Here is a 20,045-nt window from a genome sequence, read left to right as displayed (position 1 = left end):
GTGAGTGCCTCACACTTTATTTTGCTGAGAGCTAGTAAGAATCCCCTAAGAAGAAGTCTTGCCTGAGTCATCTCATTGTTTAAGGCATTACTAATCTGATAGATGAAGACAATGCCGCCGTATTCAACATTTAAATTACTTACTTACATGAAGACAGACTAGATGGCATGTTTATCAGGTTTGCACATAACATAAATATAGTGGGTCGTGGAGTAAAAATTCAAAATAGCCTTTAAGCATGAGAGTGGCAAACACAAATTTAGGCTAGTAGCCATTATCGCTGTGGTTGAGGAGGATGAAATTGAGGAAGCATACATATATTAGGAGCTTCAGTTCTCTTTGTGATGTGCTCTTGGGTTGGGTTCTGGGCAAATGGTTGATTGTCATATTCTCCATACTCTTTCATTTGATATGTCTCATGTAGTTCATAATTAAAAAATAAGATTTGAAATAGCCTTGGAAGACGAGACTGATAGAGGCTATCAAGATAACATTTAACAGAGATCTGCAAACAGCCTCATATTCTGATTTTTTTTTTAAAGAAAAAAATCAAAATTGTGTGCATACAAACTGGGGCTGGCTGGCTGCAAAGCAGTTTTTTATTTTTTAAATCTTGGGGAATGGGATTTTCTGGTGAGCCCTAAGGAGGAAGTGTGACACAGTTGCTACTTCCAAATAGTGAAGGGTTTAGTCCCTTTCAACTCTGCTGGTCATAGTAAACCCATATCATTTTGCTTATTATGTTCTGCTCTGGGCTTCCCGTTTTATGAGAGTCACTGAAAGATTAGTATTTATACAGAGGAGGTGACCAAGATGAGGAGGAAGCTAAACATCTGGAAATAGTTAGGCTGGAAAAAACTTCGAGGCAACATGGTAATGGTCTTTACACACTTCAGAGGCTGCCATTTGGCAGAAGGCAAATAATTTCTGTCTTGTGCTCCCAATGGGAAAGTATCAGATAGATTTCAGATTTCAATATAAAGAATTTTGTGAAAGTTAACATTCTCCATCAGAATAGAAAGATTTCCATAATACTGCCAGTCACTGAAAGTGTTCAAGGAAAACTCATCACATGTTAGGCGATGCATCTGAGGATGAGCTAGATGGCCATCAAGGCATCTTTTTGAAATGCCTTATTTCAGAGCAGCTGAACAACTGCTGGATTTTAAATGTGCAGCGAATGAAATTATAAATTTTTCTCTAAGCCTGCAACATGCATTTGTACATTGGTATGAGTTCGTCCTTCTCCCAGAGAAGAGAAGTTGGGGTGCCATTCTTGGCATGGCCCCAAGGTCACAATGGTCTGGTCCTACATGGTGCCCTTCTGCAGTTAATCCACTTAGATCTAGCTCCTAAGTAACTTCTATAACTTTGTTCTGGATAGTTCTGAAAACATTTTTTTTTCTTTTGGCCTATGGGATGTTATGTCTGAAAAGCATTCCTTATTAACTTAATTATCTTTTTTGATTATTGCTGCTATATTTTCTCCATTCCAGATGTTGGCTTAAGCCACATTTGTTTTCTGACAAGTACAAGGAACATCTGAGTTTTTGAGAAAAGTCAGAGATGCTTGTCTGAAAGCGATTAAAATAGGTAACTCTTTGTTGTCCAAACTTCCAGAAGAATCTTCCTGAACAGAAGTGCCTAGAGAGAGAGTACAGGAGTCCTTAAACCTAGCTATTACAAGTAGAAACAGCTGGGAATAGGGCTTCGCTGGTGCTATTAATGTAGAACTTCCTCCACCTAGCCAGCCTAGGAACACCGCCCTCCGGTGGTGCTAAATTCCAGGAGCCTTAGGGAACAGGATTAAAGGTTAGGCCTTCTTATACTATCCTGAAAGAAGGGACCTGCCATTCCATCAATGGTTGTGGAATCCCTGACCTTTGATTTTACTAGTGGACTCGGATAACAAGATGATTGGTTCTGCCCAGAGGGTTTTTAGCTGCTAAATTTCCCTCTTTGTCTACAAGCCAACCTGTGTCCACTCCCTGCATTCACACTGCATTCATACACATATGTAAATGATCCTAGTCATTACTTTGCTTGGGGCTAGATGTTGTATAACACAGACATTTTGAAATAAAGCAATGAAACTCGGGTGGTATAACTGTAGGCATTATATAAGGGATTGGAAGATTGTTTCCTAATGTTGGTGAAATCTTAGTTTGGACAGCCACCTACTTGGTCTCCTTTTCACTGTGGCCCTGCCTAGCTAGCACTTCATTTGGAGGGCTTTGCTCATGGCCCTCTGAATTTCCAAATCCTGAGGTAGCTGAGGTTCATCCTGTGGAATGAAATCATATTTTCTGTATTGAATGGCTTTTTTTTTTTTTTTTTTTTTTTGCAAAAAGTTCTGGCATTAAAAATACTCTGCCATCTGTCACTAATTTTTATCTCTTAGTACCTAAAGAGGGCCTGACTGACTTCATTTGTGGTATCAGATCTCTTTAAGACCATTTTCTAAATACATTTTAGTAAAAGGAATGAGGAGTTCACCTCATATGGAATGCAATGACAAAGCAAGCTAGAAAAATAAAACTTGTAGGGACCAGCTTTTCTTCAATGTTATCTGTTATTTCAATAGGCCAGTTCAGGTCATGTTAGAACAAGTGATTTAATCTGCAAACAGCCTCATTCTTAGGTGAAATTTTTGACAATGATGATATTCCATGTCCTATTGATGCCATTCACTCCAAAGCTTAGAATCCAGTCAGTTAATAGATAAATCAAGTAGTTGTAAAACATCCACTGTATACCTTGCTAGTGTTTGGTCTTGGGTATGATGCAAAGTAAAGAAAAAAGGTTTTTTATCCTTGAAGAAGTTACTCATTAGTGAGATAAAACCCATGCTTGTGAACCTGACATACTCTGTATATTAACCACATAATTATGTGACAGATACACCAAGGAACAAGGAGAAGAGCCCCAGGGATTGGAGAAGTTCAGGAGGACTTCACAAGTGCAAGGCAGGAAGAGTATGGGCATTAGTCGGCATCTGGAGGACATTAAGAAATCCCCCAGGTTAGCTGCTCATGTGAGAGTTGAGAAAAGCTGTGCTGTCCACTCTGTACCAGGCGTCTTCAAACTACGGCCCGCGGGCCACATGCGGCCCGCAGAGGAGTCTGATCCGGCCCGCCAGGTTTTTTGGGCAGTGAGCACAGCCGAGGTGTTACAGTAGGAATTAGTAGTTCATATAGTCCGGCCCTCCAGCTCTCTGAGGGACCGTGATCTGGCCCCCACTTTAAAAAGTTTGAGGACGCCTGCGACAGTGGGCTCTCACAAGGGGGCAATTGTGCGAGCCAGTTTTTTTTGTTTTTTGTTTTTTAAAATATATTTTATTGATTTTACACAGAGAGGAATTGAGAGGGACAGAGAGTTAGAAACATCAATGAGAGAGAATCATCGATCAGCTGCCTTTTGCACACCCCCCACTGGAGATGTGCCCATAACCAAGGTACATGCCCTTGACCGGAATCGAACCCAGGACCTTTCAGTCCGAAGGCCGACGCTCTATCCACTGAGCCAAACCGGTCCCGGCCCAGTTTTATAATTCATAACTTGGAGGTCATCATAAAGAGCTTTGCTTCCACTTGAATCAAGAGTGACCCAGGAAATTAACAAAATAAATGGGTTAGTGCTTAACAGGAACTTTTTTTATTTTCCCTAAGGAACTTTTATTTCCTTAGTTTTAGTTATTTTCTCAAACACCGTAGCTGAATAATGCTGAATTAAAGGATTTGACAGTACCACATCCCAAATACCAGCTAACATGCAGTCATCTCATCTTTTAAGATAAAAAAAATTATATATTTTTCTCTTTAGGTAGAACATATCAGGGAATAGAATAAGAAGGTGAAGGTGAATTATTATAAATTTAAAATAAGGACAAGGAAAAATAATGAGCATATTTTTGATAGGGGCAGAAATAGAATGTTGGGGACCAGCTACTCGTAAGAAATATTAATCATACTCTGTTAACTGCGATTGTTATGTTCTGATAAAAGAAGGCATATTCTAACCTGGCTGGGAGTTGCATGTGGGACCTGGGAGCTCACCTGGAAAACGTGGCCCATCCTCCCCATCCAGGAGCTGCCTGTTAACAACATTTGTTGCAGAAACCAGAGCTGCTAGCCCTTTGAAGACCCCACACCTTTGCATACCCACAGGCCTTTGCAGATCTGGAGCCTGCATGACCTGGAAACTGCCCATTTGGCATACCCTTTTGCCTACTTTCCATCTAATCTTTGCCCTTCTACCCAATGTAAGCAGCTGGTGGTGGGCAGCAGAGCACATTTTTGTGGATGACCTGCTGTTCTCCCATACTGCTGGCAGTATTGGAATAAACACTCATATGATCCCATTCTGTCTCTGCTTAATTGGCTCAAGTAGTGATGGATAACAAGGATCCATTGATTGTCTGGTTACATTTTGGTTATCTTTCACTGACTAGCACTATGTTTTCCCCTCCCTCTTCTCTGGCCCTTAATCCTTACCAGTCTGTTTATAATCTTCTAATTCAAACAAGCTTCTTTAATCACATCAACTGCACAAGATACCACTTTTCCCTTTGTATCTTATTTTTCTTACTTACCTTAACATTGAGACTCTTGATTGCTCATCTTGTCTCCCCTCCAAACTAATTACACACATTTTCTTCTTCATTTATTTTCATCTTTCATTTTATTTCACGAGTGCTTTTCATCACCAGTTCTTCTATCCATTAAATATTTGTGTCATTGCCCAAACCCAAAGCCCCTACTTTCATCACCTCTTATTTACAAGAGAAAATATAGGCCATTAGGCATGGACTCTCTCCATGACACCTGCTCTACCCTAGTTCTCTCCTTTGTTTTTAGCCAGACTCTTGGAAAAGGTTGTCTATGGTATAGTCTCCATTTTCTCCCCTCTTATTTGTTCATCAAACCATGATATCCTGGATGCTTCTCCCACTTCACTGAAGCTGCACTTACAAAGATGAAATAGAAGTGACCTCCTTAGTGACAAAAGCCGTCAAATGCTTTTTAACCCTTGTCTTTTTAGATCTTCCCCTGGAATTTGACACTGCTGTACATTCCCTTTTTTATGACCCCCCTCCTTTGTGGCCTTCTTTGGCCATTGTGTCTTTCTCCTCTTGGCAGGGCCTTTCCCACCTGTTGTCTTCCAAATGTAGGTGCGCCTCTTTGTTTTGCCCCACAGTCTCTCTTTTTCACTTTGCATTCACTTTCCAGAGTTGCTGCTCACATACACTAATGAGTCAGTTCTTTAACTAGAACTTGTACAGAATCATTCAACTTTCTATTTTTAGCCAAATCTCTTAAAATTGACTTTTAAGAGAGAGAGAGAAAAAAACTGATTTGTTGTTCCACTTATGTATGTGTTCATTGGCTGCTGCTTCTATGTGCCCTGACCAGAGATCAAACCCTCAACATTGGCGTATCAGGACTAAGCTACCTGGCCAGGGCCTTAGACAGTTCCTTTTACATGTCCCACAGATACTTAAAAGTCAGCAATTTCAAAATAAGCCCCCAGGTAATTCATTTGCACACTGAGATTTGAGCAGGCATCTCTTAGGGCCTAACATATGTCTAATATCACATTCTACCTGGCCAACTGTAGTCAGAGGATTTCTTCAAAGGAAACATGTTAGAATGAGGATTTAGGGTATCACATAGGACTGCTCCCCACCCTTTTCCCCTATATCATTCATGTGTACCCAATAACAAAAGTACATTGGTTTAAAAAACCATTGACTTTTGGTTTAAAAGGCCAATAAGTTTGAAACAATTTGCTTTTTTTTTTTTTTTTAATATTGATTATCACTTTGAGGTAGCAAGTGGCAAGTACCTTTCTTTGGAGTTGGAAAAGCCAAGGCCCAGAAGGATAAGCATATTTCCCCAGTCAAAAAATAATTCGTTAAGGAGTCAGATACTGATTCATTTATTCATCTAATCAACAGAGATTTATTGCAAACACTGATTATTTGTCAAGCATGATAGAAACATAGCAGAGAATCAGATAAGATTTTTGGCATAATGAGGTGTCCTTTGTGCTATACTGCTTCTTGGTACCTATCTTCTTTGCTCTAATTTGTTTTTCATCTAATTAGTGAAAAATGATAACACTTAGCAAATATTTCTATGGGCTGAACACTATTTTAGGACTTAATACATACTAATTTAATTATCATGACAACACCGTAATGTTGCTATTCCCATTCTACAGAGAGGGCAAGTTAGGGCATTGGGAAGTTTAGAAATGTGCCTTAGGCCATACCACTAGTAAGTGATAAGGTGGGTTCAAACCCAGCACACTAGAACCCAGGCTCTGGCCACTCCCTTAGCTGTGCTAATGCTTAACACTACAGTAGGCCTTTCTAATGCATCTGTTTGCTATAGCCGTGAAATAGGACTAGCTGGTTCTGAACATGCCAAAATTAAACTGCAGTTTTAAATAACAGGCATTTGGTCTTACTTTGCTTTCTTGAGATATCTCTTCCACTATCTCCCTTGGGCATTGCTTTGGCAGTGATCTCATTTTACAATCTGAAATTAGTAGAAAAGGAAGAAAAACATGCATTTGAGTACAAATGGTTGTGACAGGTTGCTAAATAAAACTGGCTCAACTGAAATTCTGAGATTCTTGAGAAATACCGAGAATTTCTTACAAAAGAATTTTTCTTTATAATAGGAAATAACTGGTCATTGCATAGTTGTGTTTTAGCAAAAAGAAAATATGTCAAGGTTAAGCACAGAATCTTTACATATATATATATATATTTTATTTTTTTTTCCATTGATTTCAGAGAGAAAGAGAGAGGGAGAAAGAATAGAAGCATAAGTGTTGAGACAGAATCATTATTGACTGCCTTCTGCAGGACTGGAGATTGAGCCCGAAACCAGGGCATATGCCCTAATTGGAATTGAACTTTGACCTTCTGGTTCATAGGTCAACCCTCAACCACTGAGCCATGCTGGCCAGGCAAGAAGCACAGAATCTTCATGAGATTATTTGTGGGCTACCATTTATGCATAATTTTAAAACTATTAGAAAATATACTTTCCATCTGTCTTTACCATCTGAATTTTCCACTGTTGAAGCTTCACATAATTTTGAAAATCTTCAGAACTGTTGAAAGGAAAAAGAAAAATAACAGTAACAAACATTTATATAAGAATTAGAAACTTACAAAGTACTTTCGTTACAAAGTACTTTCACACACAGCTTACTTGAGCACCCTTTTTACTCAGAGAGAAAAACAGAATTACAAAAATATAAATACATGTTAAAATTTTTAAAAATTGTCTTAAATGGTAATCCTAAACTTATTTGGGAAAAAAGGGCAAGTCTGAATCAGTGAAGTGTTCAAATTACTGAATATTATGAAATAAAAGTTTCATTACCCCAAATTGTGTATAGTAACTTTAGGGAACTGCTCTAACGGGTGGGTTAACAGTGGCATCTGGTGAACATACTAGTTAATAGTTCATATCACAAAGGCTGACATGAGATGTGCCCTGACATGAGATGTGCCCCAAGAAGAATTCCTGCTCTGGGATATTCATGTCCTCATGTTCCTAAGAGATGGCCACAATTCTCCTAACTTTAAATAAAAACTCTCCATCCCAAAGGTTAGCTCAGCCTTGGTCTGAATATTCACATAATCAAAATTAGACGGGCCCACATGAATGAGATTTTGTGTTCGGTCTCTACCACGTCCAGAGATTAACAAAATATATATATTTGTCCGAAGGGTGCTACTGTGTAAACAAGCCTGGTCCTTTTTGATTATTACATTTATGCAGAAAAGGGCCATCTGTTTTGGTAGAAACTGGAAATATATCTAGGGCGCCAAGGAAAAGCTGAATTGTTACTGAGGGATGTGTCACACAGACAAGAAAATAATTTACAAAGCAGTGGGTAGAAAATATTTTCAAACATTAAACCAAGTAAGTTCTTTAAGCCGCCCTTTTGGGTAATGGGTGAGTAGTGTTGGTTTGTTTTTTGCTTGACTGTTTATTCATTTTTCTTTTCCAGGAGAATCTTTTTTTTTTCTTCTTCTTCTTTTTTTTTCTTTTCTTGTAAAGCCAGAGTTTAAGGCTCAGCTTCTTTTCAGCTTGGCTAAAATGAAAAGTAAAACTTACTTAATACTAATTATAACCTGCCTAAGTCTAGCGAACAGAAACTTTAGAAACGTAATTCTTGTTGTCTACTGGGCTTCAATGCCTTATAATTAACATAATTCAATCAGTTCTTACCCCCTTTTTTTTTTTTTCCAACATGATTTAAGACATCAGAATTTAATTCACAGCCAGAATGAGAACCGGACTTAGGGAAAACTTGAAAAGACTAGCAAGGGATTTGCATTCTGCTGCATGGTTGAACACGTCCCTGAAGTAGCAGCTTTAGAATGCTGATAGAATTCCCCCATTGAAAGCTGGCCAGCAGAGGGGCTTCCTGGCGCCTCCCCCACCCGCCCCTCTCCCCACCCCCACCCCTCACTTGTCTGCCCTGCTGCAAACTGTCATGAAGGGGCCTCCATATGAAACTAGGAGGCTCCACAGGATTGCTATGCAGCCTTCCAGGAGGATCTAGCATTGCCGGGCAATCTGTACTCAGGATTATAAGCCCCAGGCTGTGGGTTTTGGAATTGGCCAGTCATTCTGGCTCAACCTTGGATAAATATTCCTGGGTTCTCAGTAGGGTGGAGAACTCAAAGCCCTGTTTTTCCTGAGTCCTTCCATAACCAATTCTTGACATGTTGTTACGAGGTCTGAGAGGAGTGGCCGTGTCTGAAAGGGGAATAGGGAATGCTTTCTACTACTAATTGTTATGCACTCCCACGCCAGTCTCCTTTTCCCTTGGGAAGGAAGCCTTTCAGAGGGCCAGCTCCTACCCCACCGCAGCCATTCACCTGGGATAGTTGGCAGCTGTATGAAATGATTTGAGAGGTCTTAAACAGTGCCCTCCGCTCACCCAGTTTTCTCTGATGCTACCTCTTTTTTGAGCTGAACCTCGAAGTTTCATGGGTATACTTTGTTCTTGAAGTTATATGGTTTTGACTCCTAAAATGGGGATCCCACTGTGAGGTATATATATCATTCTAAGTTATTGTTACTAATTTATACCACTGTATGAATTAGCTTAGGTTTCATTGGCTTTTTTTTTTTTTTTTTTTTCTTTGACAAACTGTTTATTGAATTTTGGGTCAGTAGGGGATGTCTCTTATTGTATCCTAGAATCCCAGGATTCAGGGAGGTGGTAAAGTGGCAATGGAGAATTTGGGGATCTGGTCTCCCAAGAGTACCTGCCGCTCTACCCCTGATTCTGATATGGATGCCAGACGGATCACCCCACCACTGGAGCCATCCCTCTCCATGGCCAAAGCGAGAGCATTGGCAGTGAATTGCAGACACTCTTCCTTGGTCATACCTTCCCAGTAGGTAGCATCGACATAGCCATAAATATAGGAGCTTCCAGAACCTCCAATGGCAAAGGATTGTCTTACCATCATCCTCCCCATGGGCACCGAGTACACCTGCCCTCCTTCTTGGGAGTCCCAGCCTGCAACGATGATTCCTGCCATCAGGTCTTCCCGGTATCGGTAACACATTTCCTTAAAGAGGCTGGCTGCAGTGTGTACCAGAGGAGGCTCATTCAGCTCAATGCTGTGGAAACCAAGCTGATAGGTAACAGCATCAGCTACAGCCTGGGTATCCGCTGCAGAGCCGGAGTGGCAGCAGAAGATTCGATCATGAATGGGGGTTAGCTTGTCAGTCACTCAATTGGCGATGTAGGACCCAGTGGTTGTTCGGGAATCGGCCCCCAGAACCACGCCCCCGTCTAACTGAACGTCCCTGATAGTGGTCCCTGTGGAGACTTCCCGGTTTTCCCAGTCGGGGGTAATGGCCTCCGGCCCCCAGGCGGGTGCGGGACCTGCTCCTCTCGCTACTAAGGTGGCCGCCATCTTTCTCCTCTGGTGCTGCCGCAAAGCAACTAGGTTTCATTGGCTTTGACAGAAAGAAATGGAAGACACTGGTTAGATAAGAGATGGGATAAGGCAAGGGCTTGGGGAGAGGGTGCAGAACTTGGAACAAAGGCAGAAAGCAAGCCCAGCCAGCATGGGCGTGGCTCAGTGGATGAGCATCAACTTAAGAACTGAGAAGTCATAGTTAGATTCCTGGTCAGGGCACAGGCCTGGGATGTGGCTCTATCCCAGTCACTGGCATACAGGAGGCAGCCGATCAATGAATCTCTCTCATCATTGCTTTTTCTCTCTCTTTCTTCCTCTCTGAAATAAATAAAACTATATATTTTTTTAAAAAGGCAGAAAGCAAATTGCCATCACATGTATGGCCTGGGTGAGGACTACAGTGGCTTTGTCCCCACCAGAACTTGCTCTCAGGCTTTCTGTGAGAGAAGACATCTTGGTTTTCATTGCCTTCTCCCTCTGGCAGGGAAAGACTTGGAGGTCTTTATTTACAGCTTTAACGCTTTCTTGCTTCTACATGTGGTTCCGTTTCCTTTCCAGGATGAAAGTTTGTCCTTGTTCTCTCCCCGAATAGGTCCAGCAGCAGAACATAGTGAATCTTCCAGATAAAAGACCCTCCTGATAAAATGCCAGATTGTTATCAGAGAAGCAAGCGAGCAGAGTCCAATTCCTGCCATTAATTACCTAGTTCCAGCTTTGTTTAGATCCTGTTAATTTGAGGGCATGTTTTCCTTGGACAGCTTCTTGTCTGTGTTCTGAACTGCAGCCTGATGTTTGTAAAAATCCCAAAGGGCAGGGAATAGTAGGCTCCTTATTTTCCGAAAGGTTTAATGGCAAGGAAGAGACTATCAACATTTCTATCTTCCATCTGGAAGGAAATGGACAAATGCTTGTTTGGGGTGGTTCATTCTTCACTTCAAAGTATGCAAACCCTAGTGTGTTGAATGAGCCCTGACTTTGAATTCTTAGCCAAAAGATTACCTAGAAATAGAAGGACATTTATCTCTGTGAAGCCATGAGTATCGGCCAGTGAATGACCCTGAGGCCAGAGTCCAAAATGCTTTAAAACTGCTTGGTAGATGTACTTAATGGCACTGAACTGTGCACTTAAGAATGTGTAAGTTATATTATGCATATTGTAAAGTAAAATAAATAAATAAACAAACAAACAAATAAATAAATACCTGCTTCTTGGCAGCCCCAGTACTTTGGTCAGAGCTGGAAAACCGTAGGAATGGGCTCCGCGGTCTGCTTTATTTTGGATGAGGTTGCTTTTGCACATAAGGCAATATGTACCCTTTTAAGAACGAGTGACTGGGAGCACAGAGAACCTTAATTAATGCAAGACGAAGAGACTGTTTTGCTGCCATCATGGGCACATTGGGAAGTCTGGGATCAGAAAAGAGACCTGTCTTGAAAATGATTGATTCTAAACAACTATAAACACTTTTCCATGAATGTAACAAAAAAGAAGGGGAATCGGGTCTCACGATGCCTGGAATAGTAGCACTATTATTCCTCCGATTTTCAAATAGTGGCATTGAAACCCTCCATGACTAGAAGCAGCATTAAGTAAATTACCCTAATCTTGGGTATCTGGCAGCTATTAAGTGTCCAAGCACAACTTGCTTTACCAAATTAAGCTTAACTCTGACCTTCTGTTTTCCTGTTAGCTTCTGTCCCCCACCCAGTCCATGTTTGCTATAAAACTCTTGACTAGAGATTCCACAAGCTCTTTCAACCTCTCTGCTGGAGGGCTAGGTAAGGGGAACCTTTTTGAGGACTAGACCATTGCACTTTTTTCGCTAAGCCAAGAAACTTCTCAAACCCTGCAAACATGTTACCTTGTGACATAGCTGCAATTTGAATTTTAGGATAGAAAAAAGAAAGTGTGAAACTAGCCTTATCCTAAATAAGGAAACATTTTTTCTTGTTAACCATGAGAGAGCTGAACTTAGAACTCTGACTGGGAGACGCATCTTTTTCCCTTATGACTGTGCACCCCTGTGGTACTTATTCCTACCATCAATGAAGGCAGTTGTGAAAGGTTTTAGCAGTACCTTTCTCATATTTAAATTTAGTATTTTTCTTTAAAAAGGCAAGAAAATATAGGAACTTAGGAAGCGCTAAGGTAAATTTAAAACAGAAAAGCTCACTTGGAGTGAAACCAGTAAAAACAAGCCCTAACTTCATAGTTAAGAAAAATAGGGATTTTTTTCTAAAAATGTATTCTTATAGGAAATAAAGATTTTTGCCAGAAATAGCATAGGTAAAGCAGTCTGGTGTGAAAGGTGTGTCTTTAAACTCTCAACTTTGTAAAATAAGGTTTCTTTGCTTTCTTCTTGACTAATGGTTTTGTCAGAATAATCATTTGAATAAAAAATGAAATGCATTGAAGCATCTGGGGGAGTAGAGAACTTTTCTGTGCCTTGTACGAACTGGTGATACTGATTATAGACTGAATGATGCCAAATTTTTACCCGTTTACCCAGGATTTAAACACTAGCAAATGTAGCCAAAGCCATAGAACTCTACTGATAAAATCATGAAAATGGCCAGAAATGATCTAGATTGTTTAACTTCTTTGAAACGTTATATTTATTAAACCTTAGCACCCAGAAGTTAAGCAGTATTGAATTTCACACATAGCATTTATTTTTAATCTTAGGTTGAAGGGTTATGTCCTTGTCATGACTGAAGAATGACTTATACAATTTTCACTGGCCTCTTTTTTTTTTTTTTAATTGATAGGGAAGGTAGGGAGTGAGATATTGAATTAAAGCTAAATTTATTTTGAATTCAAATTAAAATAACGAATGTAACTTAATGATTTTCTTATTTTTTAATATACCTTCTGTGAAGCTTCTCTTTAGTGCTACTTAGGCTTAAAATATAGTATAAAATATCTCTTGCCACTAAAAGTAGCAGTGGGAATTAGCAATGATTTTCTCCTAGTAAATGTTACATGGCTAGGTTGGAGGACGTGACTAGAATTTTTTATTGACATGCTCCCTATCTTAAAATACAGTTATCATGAAGTTAATGCATTAAATAAGCCTTAGTCACAATTCAGGTAATGTGATTCTTCTTATAATCAGTAACCTAATTAAAGGCTGGAGGGCTTCAGCCATATAGTAATGTACCTTGTTTCTGAACAAAGATAGCACCACCACTGAAATTGTATACTTGTAACATTAGTATATTTTTAATTAGTGGTAGGGTATATGTGTGTGATGATCAGTTTGTTTCATCTTCAAACTTTGCACAACAGTCTCCATTGTGCATTTATTTGGACGTATTAAATAATAGTACACCAACTTAGTTTTTATTTTTTCAAAATTCAGTATGATTAAAACTGGGATGAGTTGAAAATTATTTTTTCATTGTGGAATAAGACAGTTACCAAAATAAGCAAAAATGAAAGATAGTACGAACCAGGTTTAATCTACTAAAGATGGAGGAGATAATCTATAAATACTCAAATAGAAAATCATACTGCTAAATTCAGATGAGTTTACTGAAGCTGGCCCAACAAAGTCAATATTGCTTGGTCAAATGATTTGAATTGTCAAGGGTACATAAGAATAATAAAGTTTAATTCCTTTTAACATGTTACTGTTGTTCAGTCTTTTGAATTTCTTTTAATACATGTGATTGTTGTTCAAAATATCTTACAGTTGGGGCACACTGGTTTGTAACTAGCACAGACATTAGAGTCAGATAGACTTGACTTGGAATCCCAGCTTGTCCACTCACTCCCTTTGTGAGCTTGGCCATATCAGTTAATGTCTCTGAGCCTATCATAGAAGAGCATGTGGAGGAGGCTGGATGGAGGTGAGTAATGGGGGACAAGGGGAATGGGGATATCTGTAATAGTGTCAACAATATTTTTAAAAAATGTGGAAAACTTGGACATTGTCCTGAAAAAAAGGGGTGGGGTTAAAAAATTCATATATGATTGTTACAACCTAAATATTTATTGATTTGGTTTTTTAAGAAAGCACAAGGAAAAGTTAATTCTGGTCATAAAAGTTCAAAGGAAATAGCTACATTGTTTAATATGAGGAAGAAGAGACTTGGGATGTTTTGAAAATGGTGCTGGAGGCTAAGAAGGGAAAATAAGACAAGAGGTACAACTTAATAACTTTCTAATGTGTGTAAGAGATTATTCTTAAAAATATTAGTGTCGCTGAAACCGGTTTGGCTCAGTGGTAGAGCATCAGTCTGCGGACTGAAAGGTCCCAGGTTCGATTCCGGTTAGGGGCATGTACATTGGTTGTGGGCACATCCCCGGTAGGGGGTGTGCAAGAGGCAGCTGGTCGGTGGAAACGTCTCATCGACGTTTCTAGCTCTCTATCTCTCTCCCTTCCTCTCTGTAAAAAATCAATAAAATATATTTTAAAAAATATATTAGTGTCAAGGTATAATTGATATAAAATCAACTACACATGTTTAGAGTGTATAATTTGATAAGTTTATACACACATAAAACCATCACCACTGTAAAGATAGTGAACATATCATAATCCATCACTCACAAAAGTTTCCTCGAGCCCCTCTCTCATCCCCACTCCCATCACCAGGCAATGGCTATTCTCCAAATTGTCACTGTGGTTTAATTTGTATTTTCTAGAATTCATATACTACAATTGACCCTAGAACAATGCAGGGGTCAGGGGCAATGCATATAATTTTTGATTATCCAAAAACTTAACTACAGTCCCTTAGTGTCCTATGGGGGGGTTGGTTCTAGGAGCCCCTAGGATTTGAGGATGCTCAAATCCCTTATATTAAAACTAGAGGCCCGGTGCACAAATTCGTGCACAGAGTGTGGGGGAGAGAGGTATCCCTCAGCTCAGCCTGTGCCCTCTTGCAATATGGGACCCATTGGGTAGAGTCCCTAGGCCTGACTGGTGATCAGGGCCTATCGGGGCTTTCCTTCCTCCAGCTGCCAGCATGAAATAAAGGTGCTAGAATTATTCATGTACAGGTCTTTGACTGCACATACGTTTTTATTTCTCTAGGGCAGTGGTCAGCAAACTCATTAGTCAACAGAGTCAAATATCAACAAGTACAACGATTGAAATTTCTTTTGAGAGCCAAATTTTTTAAACTTAAACTTCTTCTAATGCCATTTCTTTAAAATAGACTCGCCCAGGCCGTTATTTTGTGGAAGAGCCACACTCAAGGGGCCAAAGAGCCACATGTGGCTCGTGAGTTGCAGTTTGCCAACCACAGCGGTAAACACAGGAGTGGAATGAGAGGGTTATATGGAAAGTGTACATTTGACTATTTAAGAAACTGCCAAATTATTTTCCAAAGTGACTGTATCATTCTGTAGTCCCACCAGCAGAGGATGAACAGTCCTATGGTTCCATATGCCAGCCAACACTTGGTAGGCTCAATCTTTTTAATTTTAGTCTTTCTGGTGAGTATGTAGTGGTAACTCAGTGTGGTCTCAATTTGAACTTCTTTAATGACTAAGGATGTTGAGTATCTTTACATATGTTTAGTATTTGCCATTCATATATCTTTTCTGCTTAAGTGTTGGTTCAAAGTTTGACCCAATTTTTTCATTGGGTTGTTTTCATATCATTTAGAACATATTCTGGACATAAGTCAAAAGGTTATTGTTTTAAATATAGGCATTTATTTCCCTGACATGTAGAAAAACAAATTTAAGTTACAGCAAGAGAGAGTATAATTATACTTAAGGAAGTGCTTTTTTATTATACTAGGACATTGATGTGGGCATTGGGCAACCAAAGGAGGATGTAAAACTTTTCCTGAAGGTATTTAAAAATAGGGGTGGAAGTTGTCTGTTTGGATGCCATAGGCATGCTGATGTACAACTCAATTTACCTAATTGCAGTCTTAATTTGAGAAAAGAATCTTCCCTGTGGCAGGGCTGTTGCTAACATCTCAATATTCATTGCTCTTTTGTGCTGTTTTTTTTTTTTGTTTGTTTGTTTGTGTTGGTGTGGTGTGGTGTGTTTTTTTTTTTTTTTTTTTCAGGCCAAAAACACAATTTCTTGGAATTTTTCAAAATTTTCCATGTGCTTTGTTTTTTAAAATTCATTCTTTCTGATTTTAGCTTGAAGTGTTGCTATGAAATCTAAGGAGGGTGACTCGGGGGCATTAATTAGCTTTAGCAAAAATGAATTGCAGTCTCTGGAAAGTAATCAAATTAAAAGAAATGCTCAAATTTCTCTCATCCTGCAGTAGCACAAATCATCGCTTTAGCTGATAATATTGGGAGGATTCATTTACTCTCTGTAGAGGCAAAATAATTAACTAGATTCTTGAGAAGAGGTTCTACATGATTAAAGGCGTTGGGGTTGCTTTAGCCCACAAAAGGGAAGCTTAAGGGGTGACTCAATGACAGGACTCCAGTATCGTTAATGAAGGGTTTTCCTGTGTGTAGAAAACACTGGTCATTTGTTCTCCAACTTTAGAGAGGCTTACACTAGAGAAAATTGGCTTCAACCATAGAAAAATTGAGTGTGGTTAGCGTTAGACATAAAACTTTTATTATTGGCATCGATATTATTCGATTAAGCGATGGAACAAGTCAAGAAGTCATAAAGATATTTTAAAATAAAAGAGATAACTGTCTTCCTAGAATGTTTAAATGTCCATTGAATTACATGGTTTTGTTATTGAAAAAGACCTTAGAGATCACTTATTCCAGTCGTATTTTACAGATGAGGCTATGAAAGGATATTATGTAATTTCCTGCGGCCACATTGCTAGATGCTAATGTTTTGATTTGAGGATGTTTTAAAAGTCTTGCTTAAGAGACACCAAAGGGCCCTGCCAGTTTGGCTCAGTGGAAATAGCGTCAGCCTGCGGACTGAAGGGTCCCATGTTTGATTCCGATTAAGGGCACATGCCCGGGTTGCGGGCTTGGTCCCCAGTGTGAGGCATGTAGGAGGCATCCAATCAGTGATACCCTCTCATCATTGATGTTTCTATTTCTCTCTTCTTCTCCCTTCCTCTCTGAAATCAATAAAAATATATTTTAAAAACACACACCAAGGGACAATGTAAGAGTTTCTGCTTCAGATTTACTCCTCCAAAATAGGTCATCTATTCTTGGACATTTTGAACTTGTCTTTAAATAAATAACATACTTTGAAAGATTGCCGATGATTTGACCAGGTAATCGATATTGATGGGGGACAGCAGAGGATACTGCCACAGTCTTTGGGGAGCCTCAGTCTCACATGGGTGCTTCATCAACCTTTGGTGGGTGGCTCTACTACAAAAACTACAATTTTGGTGGATGACTTTGGGTCAGTTATTATATCCTGGTGACTAATTTGCCTTTCTTAAGGGTAACATATTATAAAATTTTAGGTTTTATTTTGTTAAACACTAGTTAGAGCAATAGAAAACATATTTAAGCCACCAATTCATTGTGTATGGAATCTACAAATATGAGTTTTAACCATTGGAATTAGTGGGATACATTGCTTATAAAGGATTGCATAGCCATTAGTAAACAGAAAGAAATTTCACAAAGCACTTTGATTGTGGTTACATTTTATTTGGTAACTAAACATTTTGTGCATGTTCCCACTAGACAAAATCCTACATATGTTTGCATACTTACTTTATAGGGTTTGAGTACTAGAATTGAGGTAAAATGGTTGAAAGCACTGAGCACATTGCCTGACATGTCACAGAAACTCAGAAAATGTTCTTACCTGAATCCCTTTTTCCTTTCTTGGGTTTTAACATGGGTATTGGAATCTTTCAGAAATGTAGCATATTATTGCCAACGGGAAGTTCATAAAATTGTTCACGTTTTAAAGTGTTCACTTTAAAATTATCATCCGTGTACATTGAACACTCACTAGACTCACAGGCTGCTTAGTTTTTACAAGATTTTCATGTCTTTTCAGAAATTGTCACCTGTAAAGTCAAGTTCTGTCGGTCTAAGAAAGGCTTACTCAGCATCTGATGATTTGTTCAGCCAGTCTGGGCTAGATTTAGAGTGCCTTGACTGCCAGAATGAGAAATTTGTATTTAAAGTGGCAAAAGAGAGCTATCAGACGTTCTGGAATATTTGGAGGCTAAAAAAAACAAACAAAAACTTTTAAAAACGGAACCAAAAAACCCCCACACATTTCTTTCTAAACCTTTCCTCTAAAAAGAAGAGGGTATGCTCTCTCTATACCTTTGTGTCGTTTCTTAAATTGACCATGTAGCCTGTGTTTGTGAACTGAAAACCGCTCACTGTAAAGCTGGAGTCACATGCCTGCAGGTCAGTGGGATGAATTTCAACTGAGAATGAAATCACTTTGAGAACTTGGCCTTTGAGCCATCACCACAAGGAGACCCAGCATTTTCAGGACTGTTTTCTTTTCTGCAAGGAAAGACACGCTGAGACCAGGCATTATCTTCAACCCCTTTAAAGCCTCAGCGGTCGCCTGAATGTGTTCATCTCTTGGTGTTTTGCGGAGCCAGAGCAGAAACAATGTGAGGGCTTTGCTGCTGAGAGGAATGTGCAGCCCTTTCACTCAGTCTGCTCAAGCTGCAGCCTTTGCTCCTGCCCAGCCCTCAGCTTGTCCCAGCCGGAGCCCTGCGGGCAGACCCAGAATGCCTTCCCGGCGGCCCTGTGGGAGACCAGTGGGCCAGTATGCGGCTTGTTGATCCAGAGGCAGAGAGAAAACCCACAGATGGGCCGGGAGGGGAATTCATGCCAAAATTTCAAACTAAATCTGGTGGTTATTTTCATCGTTGAGGAAGTTTTATAGTGTTTGTACTAGATATTTGTATCCTTGCACTTTATAATACTCCATTCTACTTGGGGTAAAGACTGAAATTAATCATTTCCTTTTAACCTCTAGGTCTAGGGTTTCCGAAGTCCTCGTAGTTACGATGCTCTCAAGCCTTTCTCATGGTTTTCTGAGTCAGGAAAGAATCATGGTTAAGGTATACCATATTCCAGTGCTCCAGAGGGGAAACAACGTTCTTTCCAGCTGTCTGGACAATTAGGTTGATTTCATCTCTATATTTTGATAGCAAGTACTACTAACCAGGGTTAGCATCTAGAAATCATGCATCCTTTCATTTATTTGACATGTTTGTAATTTTAAGTAATTAAAGAACATTATTCAAAGGTCTTTTAAAATACATATATTTATTTTATTTATTTCAGAGAGGAAGGGGGAGGGAGAGAGATAGAAAAGTCAATAATGAGAGAGAATCATTGATCGGCTGCCTCCTAAATGCCTCCTACTGGGGTTCGAGCCCACAACCTGGGCATGTGCCCTTGATTGGAATCAAACCTGGGACCCTTCAGTCCACAGTCCGATGCTCTAGCCACTGAGCCAAACCAGGGCAATTCAAAGACCTTTTTAAAGTAAGTTCCATCCTGGATACTTTCCCCTGTCCCTGTTGGAAAATTCCCTTGCTTTTTTTTTTTGTAACACTAAAAGCACTGGTATGAATTCAAGTGGCATTGCATCCATGACCCTATGTCCTTGCCATATACGTGGCCAAGTGCTGTGTGCAGGTCTTACAGGGACAAGTGGAGGGATGTCAGAGTGATGGAGGCTGATTCCCAGCTCTTGGCAGTTGCCGTTTTCACCACTTTGGGACGAACAGCCTGTGGCTAGTCAGTCTGGATGGAGCCCCGGTGACTTGGAGGCATCTTCTATGAATTAGACTCTGGTTGGACTGTCTCAGGTGGTTCCACACTGCAGTTCTCAGATGTTCTCTTGTGGCTTATTGTTGGCTTTTCTTCATAAAAATATTTTGTAAAAAGATTTTAACATGTTGCTTGGAGTTGGAATTGCAAAGAGCAATTACTGCTTTGAGCTGCCCAGCACATAGACATTTAAACTAAACATTCTACTTGCCGATCCATATATATATATATATATATATATATATATATATATATATATATATATATATATATATATTGTTCGTGGAAGCTGGAAATATGCAGTTTTTAGCTTAGCCACTGTCAACTGCTCTTATTTCCCCCTTACTACCCAAACCAAGGGTTTTAAAAAAATCAGACTTCAAAAGTCCTGAACCTATT

General features: G+C 39.6%; 2 protein-coding genes across 5 annotated transcripts in view; one reads left to right on the top strand and one right to left on the bottom strand.

Annotated features, from left to right (window-relative positions):
• THADA (THADA armadillo repeat containing) overlaps window positions 1–20,045 on the top strand; it is a 283,517-nt gene that overhangs the window by 124,821 nt on the left and 138,651 nt on the right. The window lies entirely within an intron of this gene.
• LOC118717298 (proteasome subunit beta type-6-like) lies at window positions 9,212–9,988 on the bottom strand. Its single transcript, XM_036435183.2, is given in 1 exon segment — window positions 9,212–9,988. A coding segment is annotated over 1 exon segment (717 nt). The 5' UTR covers window positions 9,965–9,988; the 3' UTR covers window positions 9,212–9,247.

This window comes from Pipistrellus kuhlii, unplaced genomic scaffold (genome assembly GCF_014108245.1).
Source record: "Pipistrellus kuhlii isolate mPipKuh1 unplaced genomic scaffold, mPipKuh1.p scaffold_m20_p_13, whole genome shotgun sequence".
NCBI classification, from domain to species: Eukaryota; Metazoa; Chordata; class Mammalia; order Chiroptera; family Vespertilionidae; genus Pipistrellus; species Pipistrellus kuhlii.
The sequence above is the reverse complement of the archived record's forward strand: the minus strand, read 5'-3'. Positions and strand labels throughout refer to the sequence as shown.